This window comes from Telopea speciosissima, chromosome 5 (assembly GCF_018873765.1).
Source record: "Telopea speciosissima isolate NSW1024214 ecotype Mountain lineage chromosome 5, Tspe_v1, whole genome shotgun sequence".
Taxonomy (NCBI): domain Eukaryota; kingdom Viridiplantae; phylum Streptophyta; class Magnoliopsida; order Proteales; family Proteaceae; genus Telopea; species Telopea speciosissima.
In genome coordinates, this window is record NC_057920.1 from 2,985,461 (window position 1) to 3,001,295 (window position 15,835).

At 40.9% G+C, this 15,835-nt stretch overlaps 1 protein-coding gene across 1 annotated transcript; it reads left to right on the forward strand.

The window, feature by feature from the left end:
- The first annotated feature begins 9,246 nt into the window (after nucleotides 1-9,246).
- On the forward strand, nucleotides 9,247-13,880 carry LOC122661077 (acyl-CoA-binding domain-containing protein 3-like). The gene is made up of 5 exons (XM_043856387.1): nucleotides 9,247-10,206; nucleotides 10,989-11,094; nucleotides 11,194-11,294; nucleotides 11,420-11,486; nucleotides 13,552-13,880. Exons 1-5 carry the CDS (start codon nucleotides 9,323-9,325, stop codon nucleotides 13,561-13,563), a joined length of 1,170 nt encoding a protein of 389 aa, XP_043712322.1. The 5' UTR covers nucleotides 9,247-9,322; the 3' UTR covers nucleotides 13,564-13,880.
- The last annotated feature ends 1,955 nt before the right edge of the window (nucleotides 13,881-15,835 follow it).

Genomic DNA, 15,835 nt, shown 5'->3' on the forward strand with positions numbered 1-15,835 from the left:
AAGCGCACCAGGAGTAGTGACAGGTATGACAACTATTTTATCAATAATAGCTTTTACTTGTCTTTTCGCTAACCATGCATGCATGCCATGAAGTAAATCGTATCATGTGTCAGGTACTTTAACAATTTCTAATTCACCCGCACATGTGTTGTTTGATTCGGGGGCATCCCACTCGTTCGTATCCCCTTCTTTTGCAAAGGAGATGCACGTCTCCCCAAAGAACCTAACCCAAGGGCTAGCAGTCAGTACACCTACAGGCAGTGTTGTGCAACTGGATATAGTCTACGAGCCTTGTATGGTGGAAGTATGTGATCGAAAAACAGCGGCACGTCTCATCGAACTTGAGATGATCGACTTCGACGTTATCCTCGGTATGGATTGGTTGGCAGAGTACCAAGCAAATGTGGTGTGTGCCAAGAAGCATATAGTCTTCAAACCCAAAGGAGAGAAGAAATTCACATTTGTTGGGCACCAAGGGAAGCATAAGAAAACAATCATTTCTGCTCTCCAAGCACAGAAATTGATGAATTCAGGCTGTCAGGGCTACCTTGCCTCGGTATTGGATACAGAAGCTAAGATCAGGCCTTTGACCGAGATTGCGGTGGTAAGGGAGTATCCGGACGTGTTCCCGGACGATCTGACAGAGCTACCTCCCGATCGGGAAACAGAGTTCATGATCGATCTGACCCCGGGGGCAGCACCAGTGTCTAGGGCTCCATACAGGATGGCCCCTACGGAGTTGAAGGAACTTCAAACCCAATTGCAGGACTTACTAAAGAAGGGTTTTATCCGACCCAGCGTGTCCCCTTGGGGTGCACCGGTCCTTTTTGTTAAGAAGAAGGACGGAAGCATGAGGATGTGTATAGACTACCGAGAGCTTAATAAGCTAACCATCAAGAATCGGTATCCACTACCAAGGATAGATGACCTGTTTGACCAGTTACAAGGTGCAAAGGTCTTTTCCAAGATTGATTTGAGGTCAGGTTATCACCAGCTCAAGATCAGGGAAAGTGACATAAGCAAGACGGCTTTTAGGTCCCGATATGGACATTACGAGTTCTTGGTAATGTCGTTTGGACTGACCAATGCCCCAGCTGCCTTTATGGAATTAATGAACCGAGTGTTTCAAGACGTATTGGACAAGTTTGTCATTGTCTTCATTGATGACATTTTAATTTATTCCAAGAATGCAGAGGAACACTCCCAACACCTGAGGATGGTACTACAGAGACTAAGAGAAAAGAAACTATATGCCAAATTTAGTAAGTGTGAGTTTTGGCTCCCACAGGTGGCATTTCTAGGGCATATAGTTTCAGAGAAAGGTATTGAAGTAGACCCTGGTAAGGTGAAGGCTGTACTTGAATGGGAAGCGCCAAAGAATGTCGGTGAAATTCGAAGTTTCCTAGGGTTGGCAGGATACTATCGAAGGTTCATTGAGAACTTTTCTCGCATATCAGCCCCGATGACTAAGCTGACCCGAAAGGGCGTGAAGTATGAATGGTCTGAGGAATGTGAAAAGAGCTTCCAAGAGCTGAAACACAAACTTGTCACTGCCCCCGTTTTGACACTCCCATCGGGAACTGGTGATATGACAGTGTACAGTGATGCATCGAGGCTAGGGCTTGGCTGTGTCTTAATGCAGAATGGCAAGGTAGTGGCGTACGCTTCTAGACAGTTGAAGGACTATGAAAAGAACTACCCTACTCATGATCTTGAGTGCGGCGGTAGTATTCTGACCGAAAATTTGGCGTCATTACTTATATGGCAAAAAAGTGAAATCTTGGCGATCACAAAAGCTCTGAAGTACTTCTTCACTCGAAGGAGTTAAATATGAGGCAGAGGCGATGGTTAGACGATAAAAGATTATGTGCACCATCCAATACCATCCAGGCAAAGCCAATGTGGTGGCGAGATGCACTTAGTAGGAAATCACAAACCCTTTCCTTAGCCTTAACAGTCAATGGGCAGCTCATAGAGGAGGCTAGAAGAATGGAGTTGGAAGTGTTAGTTGGTGATGCTACTATGTTATTCGCCTACGACAATACAACCCTCATCAATAGAGAAGATCAAAGTAGCCCAACCTCGATGCGAGAATTCCAAAAAGTGATGGATGGCATTCGGAAAGAGACGCAGGAGGAATCAGATTTTACCTTATCCGAAAATGGCATCCTTCGATTCAGGGGTAGGTTGTGTGTACCCAATGATGAGAAGTTGAGGGAAGAAATTATGAGTGAAGCCCATTGTTCTCCATACTCAGTCCATCCCGGCAGCACCAAGATGTACAAGGATTTGAAGCTACACTTTTGGTGGATAGGCATGAAAGCTGATGTGGCAACATTTGTATCGAAATGCCTCACCTGTCAGAAGGTAAAGGCGGAGAGACATCGACCCTACGGATTACTACAGTCGCTTCCCATCCCAAAGTGGAAGTGGGAGCACATCACCATGGACTTTGTCACAGGGTTACCCCGCACAGTTAGGGGTGTTGATGCCATATGGGTGATTGTGGATCGGCTCACCAAGACCGCACACTTCATTCCGATTAAGGTAACTTACCCAATGGAAAAGCTAGCAAAGTTGTACATGGACAATATTGTTCGCCTGCATGGGGTTCCAGTAAGCATCATCTCCGATCGTGATCCCAGGTTCACATCCAGATTTTGGGATGGTTTCCAGAAGGCTATGGGTACACTATTGAACTTTAGCACGGCCTTCCACCCACAGACCGATGGGCAGTCAGAGCGGACCATACATACACTGGAAGACATGCTCAGGGCTTGTGCCATTGATTTGAAGGGTAGTTGGGATGAACATATCTCACTTATTGAATTTGCTTACAACAACAGTTACCAAGCTACCATTGGTATGGCACCGTACGAAGCACAGTATGGTAGAAAGTGTAGGACACCACTGTACTGGGACGAGGTTGGTGAGCGAAGAATTTTGGGGCCTGAATTGATACAAGCCACATGTGAAAAGGTAGATTTGATTAGAGACCGAATCAAGGTGGCGCAGTCAAGGCAGAAAAGCTATGCTGACTTGAAGAGAAAGGACCTTGAGTTTACTATAGGTGATAAGGTATTCCTTCGGGTATCACCAACAAAAGGCGTGCTACGATTCGGTAAGAAGGGGAAACTGAGCCCTAGGTACATTGGACCATATGAAATCCTGGCAAGGATTGGACCAGTGGCATACAGGCTGGCACTGCCCCCATCTTTAGTCGGTGTTCATGATGTATTTCACATATCTATGTTGAGGAAGTACGTTGCGGATCCGACCCACGTGTTGACCCAAGAATTACCTGAACTCTTCGAGGACCTGACTTACGTCGAGGAGCCTGTGAAGATTCTTGAGAGGAATGAGCATAATCTTCGAAATCGTGTCGTCTCTTATGTTAAGGTACGATGGAGAAATCATTCTGACGAGGAGGCATCTTGGGAGCGCGAGAGCGAGATTCGAGCAACGCATCCCCATCTATTCAACATGACAGGTACGTCTTAATTTCGAGGACGAAATTCTTATAAGGTAGGGAGGATGTTAAATCCGTGCCCAAAACCCGGTTTGAAACCCGGTCTGACCACCGATCTGGTTTGAACCTTTTATGTAGAACCGGGAACGGAGTACGCTCGTGAACTGTGGGCCATGATACTCAAGCCATCCCACAAGATTGTTGACCGTGACTCTGGAGAAGTCGTTGATGATAGGTACATCGACAGAGATAGGGGAAAGTTTGTCTTCGAGGGTGCATTCTTAGAATTTCCTCATTCCGAGGATCCGCCCGGCCCTCGCCCGGTGTACCCGTTCCCACTTACAGATGATTGGGAGTAAGTTAATATCCTAATAACTCATGAGTATAAATATTAGAATGGGCTTAGGACCTGATGTCCCTTCTAATCATATTATGGGCCTAGTAGTATAATGGGCCCAATAACTTAAAATGGACCTAAAGACCTAAGACAACCAAACATGACTTAAGACTAAAGTGAGGTAAATAGGGGTCAATCCACTATTCACCTCACAATAGAAAACCTAAATCGTGGAGAGGAAAGGAGAGAAGGAAAGAAAGAAGAAGAAGAAGAAGGAAGAAGGAGAAGAAAGAAGAAGAATAAAGGAGAGAGGTGGAACCCAAGCTTGCTCTCCTACATTGGTGAGCATTCTCTATCTCTCTCTCTCTCTCTCTTTCCCTAATTCTACTACCTAAGGTTTGAATCGGTTGAGCACACCTTGAGTGCTCCATCTACTCAATTAGAAGAGCCATTAATGGCAAATCCTTGATGCTTAACTATGAAGCACCTAACCCTACCTTGAACCCATTCACCCTTCTCCATTTATGAACCCTAAGTTGGGGATTTACCTCCATTTATGGGTTTTCTTTCCATATGTATTTTAATGGAAGAAAACCTAATCGATCATGGGGTTTACAAACCCATGTTGGGTGTATGCTATGGCACCTTGGTTGGAGTTGTTCTCATGGCCAAAGAGACCCCTAAAAACCCCTAAGAATACCCCATTTTAGCCCAAGACTTTGGGGCTGCAAAACCATTCTCGGAATGGCATGAACAGCAAGACTGGCACATGGACAGGCACATGCAAGTGCCTGTCCCTGAGAAAGTAGATCTGCCGGTGGGAAGTCCGAGAGGGACAGGCACATGGACAGGCACATGCAAGTGCCAGTCCCTGAGAAAGATCTGCCGGTGGGAGGTCCGAGAGGGACAGGCACATGGACAGGCACATGCAAGTGCCAGTCCCTGAGAACCTAGATCTGCCGGTGGGAAAGTCCGAGAGGGACAGACACATGGATAGGCACATGGACAGGCACATGATATAGCCTTGCTGTATGTGCCGGTCCCCTATTTTAGCCTTGTTTGATAACTTATGGGGCCCAACTCTTCTAGCCCTAAGGCACTAATCTCTCCCCACGTTGTACACTCTCTTAAGGTTGACTGACCCGGCTCGGGGGCGTATTAGTACGTGGGACAGTGTACTTGGCATCGAACGCCGATTTGAAGAGCTCCGTACTGACGATTGACTGAGAATCAGGTGAGTGAGTTAAGCAAACGTCTTAATTTATGGAATGTTTGTGTGTCGTGTCTTGCGAATGTCATTCATGCATGTGTGCTATAATATATAATTATTAGTAAGATATAGGACGATATAAATGTTTAGATGTTGATAGGACTTTACATTCTTGTCTTGCGATATTATTTATTTTACTGCACTATGGTGCGAATGGTATTGGATTTAGTTATGGGACTCGGGTGCCGGTTGGTGCTGGACCTGGGGATTCCATAATATGGACTCACTCATGGCATGTAGATCTAGGGCTTCGGAAGCGGGATCCAAGTGCCGGTGGGTGCTGGGCTTGAGATTACCGTACTTGAAATTGCATTAGAGTTGTCCATTGCATTAGGTGGAAACGGGATGGTGACCGATCGACTACCTTCGGTATTCACATCTCGTACTTGTATACGCGTATGGGCTAGAGGGGCGAGAGGATAGCCGGCCGACCGTATTTCGGTATCTATGGACTCGGCCTCTGGCTTATGCACATGCGTACCTCACTCATACAATAGGTGAATGTTGGCTAGGATAAATGTTTACCCAGACTATGACCCTTACCGACAGGGGTTAGGTGTCGGTCAAATCCAGTGGGTTCCGACCGTTATTCGGTATACCCACCCGGAAGTTCGGTGCCAACCGTATTTTGGGCCGAATGCCGGACGGGATTTGACTTGGGGGTTTGCGTATATCTCTTGGTGGAGACCGGTGACAAGAGGCTTCGGCGCGACTCGGGTTTGTCATCGCCGGTATACCATCCGTTTATGGTACCGATGTCGGGGATGCTACCTAAGGTGTTGCTATAGTACTATACCTGACTTAGTTGTGTGTTAGGTGGATAACAATAAAACTATACATCATCATTCATTCATGTAGCATGATTGTAAATTGTATGTGATGTACGGTCTACCTTGGTGGTATGGGACACCTTGGTATCCGTCCATCATGTACGGTTTGCGATCAACCCCATTCATTATTATTATTGTGTATGTTTGTGTGGCTTAGCCACTCATTGGGCTCGATTGGAGCTCACTCCTCGAGGAAACATATTTTTAGTTGATGCAGTACATTCGAGCAGAGTGGCACGAGTACGAGACTCCCGAGGTCGGTTACGTTGATTGGTGGGCTCCGGAGATCGTGGAGCATGGACCGAGTGTTGTTGCGATGTGTGTTCCTTGGCAGATAGTGACTTATGGGGTGGCCATCTTTTGATGCACTTGATTATTCATTTTGAATTATAGGTGTATTCTTTTGATTCCTTTCATGATAGATGTATTATTTATATAGTAGGTATTACATAAGTCCTGATTGGAATGATTTGTCTTGGGAGGATTGCTTAAACAACATTATATAAGTTATCACGTAGATTCTGTAGACTCGATATTATTATTTTAATCTGTTTTAATCTTCTATGGTCGTGTGTATGAGTTAATCCTATTTACTGCATCTGCGATCTTGGCGGTTTGGGAGCGTATTGGTACGTTCCGATTGCATTCCCCGTGGTTCGGGAATGGGGGTGTAACAATACAAATATAAGGGAAAAAGAGTGCCACCTAGTCACGTGGATCCTACGTCAGACATAAATATAATAACGCGTAAAATTGTCATCTCATTTTTTTTGAAATTAAAAATCTCATCCATGTTGATACCCCTAGCCATACGAAGCAATATTCTTTTTCCTATATAAATAATAATAATTTAATATTAAATATTCAGAATTCAGATTATTAAAATGCATGACAATATACCAACGAATACTTTGTTATATACAATTTTTTTAAAAAAATGGGACCCACACAAGGATAAAGTATTTGACCCGTTGTCAGACAGAAATACAGTCATACGAATCCTTCTTTGTTGGGAATCTTGTATTTTTTCAGATGATATTTAAAACGTCATTCAATCGTATATGAATGGGAGTAGTTGAAAGTTTTAATGATAATCTCGGGCGATGGGCTTTGCCAGCTTCCAAAGAGTGGGCCCAGTAAAAGAGTTGGGAGAAATTCCACACACACAAAAAAAAATAGGTTGGGAAAAAGACCGCCAATGGGTGCTGCAGCGTGGCACCTGGGCCAGCACAACCGTGCACAATGATTGATACACCCTTAGTCCTTTCTGGTTTATCAGGAGTCCGCTGGTCGGCTGTACCTATCACAAATAGACGTCCAGGTACAACACCAATTTAAGTGTTTTCTCCCAAAAAAAGTTTTTAGTGTTGATTGTGAAGTGGTAAAACCCACCCTACCATTCATGGATTTAGTAATTGACCGTGTTGGTGGTACAAGCAATAGTGTAATGGCATGTAGCTGTTTCGATACTAATTAGGATTAAAAATAATAAAACCCCAAAATTAGTATCGATTTCTACCAATACCAATACAAGTCGACGGATTCGACTGATTCAATATCGGTTACTAAACCATACCGTCAAAACTTTTTGGGTTTTAGCTTCTTGTTCTCATGGATCGGACCCTTTCTAGAGTGCCATGATTTGGATCCTCTGAGAGGCCATCATGTTGGGTTTAACTCACAACATCGTCACATTGGATTTCATGTTGATCCAATAGTTGGTAAATAAGTTCTTTGATTTTTCAATTTTGAATTGAACTCATCTACCAATCATTGGATTGACATAAAATCTATGTGACGACCTGTGAATTGAGCACAACACTATGACCCCTCAACCCTAGACCGCAGAAGATTCAAATCAGCGTGCCAACCCCTCTAGGACCCAACCGACAGCTGAGAGCACCTGGGATTGTCCCGGGCCCCGAGGGCCCGAGTGCGCCTTTAACTTAAGTGCAGCCTGCAGTGTAGTCTTATAATGTGTCGTAGCCCAGATAGTTAGGACCGTTGGATGCGTAATAGTCAACGAAAGCTAACGTCACTTTTGATCAATAGCGCAGACAATGAACTACCTTAGATCAACGGTCGTTTTCTATTCACTAATTTTATCGTCCCAAATCCTTCCATATTGTCGAGTCCAAGCCCAATACTTTGGTGGGCAATAGTCAATAAATTTAACCGTGCAGAAACTCAGAAGGATGAGTGTAAAACTGAAATTGCAACCGTTGATGAGGCATCAATCAAGCGGATGCTTATTAAATGTGGGTCCAAAGGCATCCTTTTCATAGAAACGTGTCTTGATGATGTTAATCACAGTAGAATCCCATCCATGACGTTGATGCATCCCATTTTCTGGTTGCATTTACGTAAGTGTATCAATTAGTTGGTCCGGTCGGTTTCGATTGAGCCTAGTCGGTCAACCGGTTATCCATAATAAGGGTCAAATTAATCGGTATTTAAATGTGCTAACTGGACTATAAACAGGCTGTAAACAAGTCATAAAACGAGTTGATCAAGCTATAAACGATTGGTCCAATCAAATTTCCATCGAATAACAATTAAGTACCATGATTTAGGCCTGGCATTGAACCATTTTCGAGTTGAACCGGTGAGGCGCAGCATGAACAATCGTAATTCACTGGCGCAAAGACTATAGTACAGAGCACAAATAGCGTTAGAAATTAGAAGATCCAAAAGTGTTAAAAGAGACTAAGGTCCCGTTTGGTAACACTTTCATTTTAGGAGAATGTTCTTTTCACAGAAATGCCTTTTTCCGATTCCTTGCAGTGAGAATACTCTCGTGAAAGAGAAACAACGTTTGATAAAACTGTTACAGAAATCTTCTACGAATAGAAAAAGATCAAAAACAGCATTTGATAGACATTTTACAAAAAGGTTCATGTTCTATGTGTCACAGCACATACTGTGCTCAGACACATGGACCTGCCACTCAGGGGGGCCAGGGTGGTCATTGTGCCCACCCCATGTGTCTGGACGCAGCTTGGGCCCCCGATACTGAGTACATTCTCTCTTCATAAAATTATTTTTTTTAATACAAGAAAATTATATAAATGCCATTGTGTTTATTATTAATTTTAAGTAATTTATAATAATTATGATTATGAGTCGGAGAAGTGTCTTATCGAACATCTCTACCAATGTTGCCAGCAAGTCTAGTGGGACCCACTTTCACATAAATAGAAGATGGAAAGCCGAAAAGCAGAATATGCTTTGCTCTGCTCTGCAAAATACCCTCCCCTTTTTTGCTCTCGCTCTGTCTCTCTATTATTCATGTTTCTGTTCATCGTCGATATCAGTCATCATCAACACACCTGATCACAAGCGCTTCCTACCATTTTTTGTTTTCTTTCTTTTCCTTCCTTTTCGTCTCTGAACTTGAGGGGAAGAGAGCAGAAACCATGGAGTTCTTCCTGGAAATCTTCTTAACTGCTTTTCTTTCGCTTTTCTTCGCATTTCTCCTCTCTAAGCTTCTTTCAATGGTGTCGGATGGTGATGTTGACGAGCAGGACTCTTCGAAGAAGGTTGATGCTGGAGCTGTTATGGAGGAGCGATTGCTTAAAGGAGAAATGAAGAATTTTAGATTGGAATCCGAAGAAAGAGTTGAATTTGTTGGTGAAGCTGTGAAGGTCGAAGAAATTAATGCAGATTTGGTTCAAGAAAACTTGGAAAGCATGGATGAAGGTTGCGAACCGGTTGAGTTTCGTGAAAGTGATGAGATTGCGGTGAAGAAGGAAGCTATGGTAGAGGTCAAGGCTCCTGGGTTCTTTGAAGATAAGTTAGTTGACGAGAAGCCTCAGGAGGAGGAGGTGAAAGCAGGGGTTGGTGATTTAGGTGAAGTTGAGAAAGGATTTATGTCCAACAAAGATGAGATCACGGAAGACAATTTGGTTCTACAGAGAGCTGAGATGGGAGAGGTTTCTGAAATTAGTAGGGAATTGGTAGAGGACGAACAGATGCCCGCCAAGAATGAAGATATTGGGGTTTCCGGATATGAATGCTACCAGGAAAAAGAAATTGAGGGAAGGCAGCAAAGTGAACCAACTAATGAAAAGGGAAGAATGTCTAGCGATGAGGATGACTGGGAGGGTATCGAAAGAAGTGATGTGGAGAATCTTTTTGCTACCGCTGCAGCTTTTGTTGGATCTTCGGATAACAGCGATCGCCTGTCGAAGGTTGGCAGTGATGTGCAGATGCAATTGTATGCGTTTCACAAGGTCGCAACGGAAGGGCCTTGCCATGAGCCTCAACCGATGGCCTTGAAGGTCTCTGCCCGTGCAAAGTGGTACAAGACTTTTCCTCTACTTTTTCTTTCCCAGATTGTTAGGTACTGCTTCATTTATTGATAAATTTAATTACTTGCTGAATTGTCTAAACCTCTAGGAAAAGCTTAACCCAAATTCCGGGGGTTTTGAATTTTTAACTTGAGAGAGATTACTTAATAGAGTTGAGTTAGGCAAAATCGATCCAAAATTAACAGTTCAAGAGAATCATATATCCTGCTCCTGAAAAATGGTAACATTTCCTTTCTGTACCAGGAAAAAATGCTGACATTTCGAGTTTTGAACTCCCAAATCCAATCTATTAACTCCTCACCACTGCATGAAGTTAATTGATCTGAAGATGGAGATGGAAGTTCCTTCCAGTGGGTTTTGAGTGCATTTATATTCCACTAATTTTCCTGTTACTTGAAACGCCCCCTCCAATCCCCCCTCCCCCCAAAAAAAAGAAAAAAAAAAAACAATAAATCCATGTTATGGCTCTGTTTCAATTGATCTCATTGCCCTAGACCCAAGGAGGTTGCACAAACAAATTAAAAAAAAAAAAAATTCTATCCTATATAAGGAGAGAAACCATCTACTTAACCCGTGGTATTTATAGTTCAATAGAAATTTTGCCACTAAGATAACTTTCGGTCAGAAAGTTTGTAAAATGCTGAGAGATGGGGCATTATACAGAACACCTAAGGACCGACCCTAATTCAGGGTATAGTGATTTCTAGTTATAATATCAGGTTTGAGAGCTGCGATATATGAGTGATGGACGGCACTGGTTGCATTATGCAAGGAATGCTTGGCAACAGTTGGGGAGCATGAATCCAGACGCGGCTATGGAGCAATATATCTCTCTTCTTTCAGATAGCGTTCCAGGGTGGATGGGAGAAAATTCTGGAGTGAGTACTTTGCTTATGGAAATAGAATTCTACTGCTCTTTTCAGTAATTTCCTCTTGAAGAATGCTGGATCATATGCTTTGATGTAATTTTGTTACAGGGTAGCAGTAAATGGGATTCTGTGGAAGCTGGAATATCTGGAGCAAAAGCTCCTGATTTAAGCACAGCCGTACTTCATCAACATGGTTTGGAAACTGAAAGGTAATATGTTAAATCTTTGTTGCCGCCAGTTTGGACCAGTCAATGGTGACAAACTATGGGCCAACTCTTGTAATCTCATCATTTGGTTGTTTTTATTAATCTTTTGTCCATTACATGCAATACAGGAAACCAGAAGAGCATCAGTCTTCTGTAGGAGGTGATGCCATTGGTGACCCAAACTTGTTGAACACGGTATATACCTGTCACCTCATCTCGGGTTATGTTTAATTAGGTTGAATTTTTTTTTATGGGGTAAAATAAAATGATCTGTTTGTGTGTCTATTATTTTGTTATTTCCATAATAAAAAAAGATGTATTCTTTCTGTAATTTTTCCTAAAGATTAAAAAAGGAACGGAAAAAAGCTACGATTCGTTAATGATGCTCTGGCAAAAAAATAATAATAATGTGAAAAGTTTCAAGGAAAATGTGATTCGAAAAAGTTCACACGAAAAGCTGATCATGTGTCTTTATTCGTTTATTTTCTTGAAGTGTTTGCAAGAGTCTGAACTTGTGCATCTATGTATTTCTGAATGTGTGAATCAGATGCATTAGTTGCTACATAATTTCAGTGAATTATTTCAGACAGTTGGTATGGTCTCCTTGAATTGTGCGCTGGAATTAACATACCACTTAAGTTCTGAATTTAGGTTAGGCCAAACTTAAATAACCCATCTAAACATTTCTGTCTTCATAATTTCTTGTAGTTTTTGATAGCTAGTTTAGAACAGGAGAGAGATGATAATGTAAACCATCTTGATGGAAGATTATTTTTCATGTATGCTTTTTCCTGCTGTTAAAATGATTAACTGGGATTTGTTAAGAGACACATTTGGGCGATAATGTGGTAAAGCTTGTAGACAATGTCTACTTCGTGTTTTTGAACCGTTAACAGATAATTTAGGAACCTGAAGAGAGTTGCCATATTGTTTGGCTTATCTATGGGTCTACAATAAACCATTAAATTACAATTGCTAATTTACTCATTGCTTAGATGAGTTGAGGTATACTAGATGGTCAATTGGCAGGTTATAAGTGTCTTGTCTTTGTAATACTGCTATTTGGTTTAGCAAGTTTGCCACGTTTTTCTCATCTTTTGAGCTGTATTTATTCTTGTATTTTACTCAGCATTTAATTTATTTGTAGAGGTAATGATTTTTCCATGTTTATCTCTGCAATATCTGTGTTCGTCATCTTTTTGTTGGTAGATGTGTTTTTAACATTGGTTATTGTCCCGACTCCTGAGAATATTCAATCAGCTCAGCATTATTTTCTGAAGGCAATTTGAAATCAAAGTACTTGTTTATTTTTGTGATCTAAAGATTTGTTCTCAATCAATGTTGTTTTATCTTAGTTTTTATGCGTGCCAACATACTAGAGCTGAAGAGTTTTTTCCTTGAATTTACAAACACTGAGGCGGTAATTACTCTATTGAGATTAATATTAAAACCTGAACTCTAAGTGAGGATACTTTACCATTTCAAACGTATACTGCCATTTCATTTCAATAGGGTACTTGTCTATCTTGACTAGCTTTTGTGTAGCCAGCAAGTTTGTTCATGCCCTGCCTATATCTTTTAATGCTTTTCAGTTCAACTCATAACAGTATTGTGAGTTTGTGACTATTGGGATGAGATGCATCACTCTTTCTACAATTATGACCATTTAGCCAGCCTAGTGTTTTCCAGATTATTAGTTGTCCTAGATGCAATGTGAATTGATTCTCTGGCAGGTATATAGAATGAACAACATCTAGGAAAATGATCAGTCAATATGCAAATTTTATGTCTCCATATATTCTGTTTGCAAAGATCCATGGGCTGATGAAAAATGGAAAGTTCTGTAGATCTCTTTCCATGCAGTTCTTGACTGAATTTTGAGTTAGATGTGATAGAGTTTGCTGCTTGAATGTAATTTGAGTCAGCTATTATGTTTTAATATTCTTATTGAGTTCATTCAGAGATATTAACTGAAACCTTAGAAACAAGCTGAGGGGTTGTACATTTTTGTTGGCATCTTCCATTTTCCCAATCTTCTACTTCTATATTCACTAAGCATAATGTGAACAAGTGATCATATATTATTAAGGCTTATCCTGATGGTTTATCATGATATTGTCTCTGGTATTCGTTTAAATTCAAATCACCAAAACTGTTGTTAGTACTAACTAAAAAGAAATTATGAAAAGAATATTCATTTAGCATTCTACTTGACCTGTTGCTCTGTGAAAATTACCTGTTGCTCTGTGAAAATTTTCAGGATAAATTATGACACATACTGCAATGTGCTGGCCTGCCTACAACCCATGGAGACATTCTCTTGGGTTTTTCCTGACTGGAAACAGGACTGATCCCAAATACATAAGTATGGGAGTTTCAAGTTTGTTCGCAGGATCGGAGGCTGCTATGCTACTCTGCTTATAGCAAACTTGCAGTTGCCCTAAATAATATTACCATGGTTTTAGGGTGTCAAAGATAATTCATATTGTGTATATATATATGTTATGTATCTGGTGTAAGTGTGGCTACTTTGGTCCTTGTGTGATTGAAGAAAAATAATAACATTTACATGTATGTAATCTTTATTTAGTTTGTAATTTCTTGCGCTATATATCTTTGTAGTCTTCCCTTCTTAAGTAAAATTTCCTGATCAAAGTTATTGAACTTGTATTATCATAGCTGTCTTGTGGAGTTCACATATTAATAGATGATATTGGCCGGAGTGTTGTGTACAAGAGGGCTGGTCCAGGACTCCAGGGCCTTCGCTTTTAGATTTTGAATGGGCTCTCTAGGACAGCCCGAGACCTGTTCCAATGCAATTAGATAAATAATTGATCCCTTTGATTACAATACTCTTATTAAGAGTGGAGATGTGTGAACTTGACCTTTGAATCCAGCCTCATTGAACTGGTCGTCTGAAGGCAATTACTAGAGCAGTTGGAGAGTGCAAGCGTTCCTAGAGATTACGTGTGTCATTCTCCCAACTTCTCCTATCTTCATTGTGACCGATATGATACTGATCCATGGCTATTGACCAAGGGTAAAAATGTAAATAAAATTGATTTTAATTAAAATTTAAGGTTAAAATTGCCCGAACTGGACTGATACAGTCCGATTTGGATCGGTGTAAACTGATACTGATCCTAATATTGATTACTAAAACCCTGGTGATAATTGGTGAAAAAATCCATATTTTTTTATTAGGGGTTTGATTTTTCTGTGCGGTCATGTATGTACACAGTTATTTGACCCCCCCAAAAAAAAAAAAAAAATGTATGTTCACAGTTGGCACTTCGACCCTTCATTCAATAGAGGCAAAAATGGTATTACAAACCCACTCTCTCTCGGTTGGCACTTCGATCACTCGTTCAATAGAGGCAAAAATGGTATTACAAATCCACACTCTCCCACTGTCTCGGCTGAAATGGCTGTGTACACACATACTCAACTATGAATAAAGCCTTCTATTAATTTGTCGGAACTTTTTTTTTTTTTCTTATTTAATGTTAAAAGGTTTCTTGAACCTATAAATATTGCTAGTGTGAACTTATTTTTATTTTTTTTGGTAAAATGTGAACTTATTTTGGGCCATATAGAAAGGTGTTATGGTAATTCTAAAACTGTTTGATATCTAGGGGACTGTTTTGGATTAGTCATATGTCATTTTCAAATTAAATTGCATTATTGCAACGTTTATTTTGCAATTGATCAACTGCAATTGAATTCAAACTTGACACATGAGCAATGGAGAATCGTTATCCTCTCCTGTTACAGCACGGTGCTGTAACGCATCGTGCGGCGCTGCAGAGGCCATGTGACACAATGGGCTCCACATGGTGCACATGATCTTTGCAGTTGACGTACAATGCATTACAGCACCGTACTGTAACAGGAGAAGATAAAAATTCGAGCAATGGATCTTTGGATTTACATCTTTACAAAATTTCAGTCCCATCAAATTTGTCGTGTTGCAAATAGGTGGACCGATCATAATACCCTATGGACAGGGCCATCCATAAAACCTGTTCTCACAGTATATGTTATTTTGCCACTTGACAAACTCTGTTGGTCTTGAAAGTAAGAGACCTTAGGTTCTTCCTGACTAAAAAATTCCAGCCCTCATCCAACCCATCATGTGTTGGATATAAGTGTGTTAGATCAGGAATTTCATAAAGGCACTAGACTAGGAACCCGGTTTCCTTTAACGGTTGGTTGTGTCTATATAGAAAATGGTTCGCTCTTTCTTGGTTCCAAAATAATGGTTGGATGTGTTGTCCACACGATTAGACTAGGTTCCCTTCTCAATTGTTAAGTTTCAACCCAAATGAATTGGCGATATGGACAAATGAAGCTTCGAATTTTATTTTATTTTTTTTAAGTTTTTACAAAATTATTGAAAACAAATGGATAACTTGAAAATTCAAAGGGTGAATCTTATCCATGGAGATATATGATTAAATGTGGTTTAAAATTTTGTGATATGATCATAAAAAGTATTTAGCTTATCCATGCTAATATAGCATTTGCAAAATCACATTTTATGT

Excerpts from the sequence above, each read along its gene's own strand:
- LOC122661077 (XM_043856387.1), top strand. The coding sequence starts at position 9,323 with ATGGAGTTCTTCCTGGAAATCTTCTTAACTGCTTTTCTTTCGCTTTTC. Across the intron at positions 10,207-10,988 it reads GTCTCTGCCCGTGCAAAGTG|GAATGCTTGGCAACAGTTGG; the intron begins GTACAAGACTTT and ends GCATTATGCAAG. Across the intron at positions 11,095-11,193 it reads GGATGGGAGAAAATTCTGGA|GGTAGCAGTAAATGGGATTC; the intron begins GTGAGTACTTTG and ends ATTTTGTTACAG.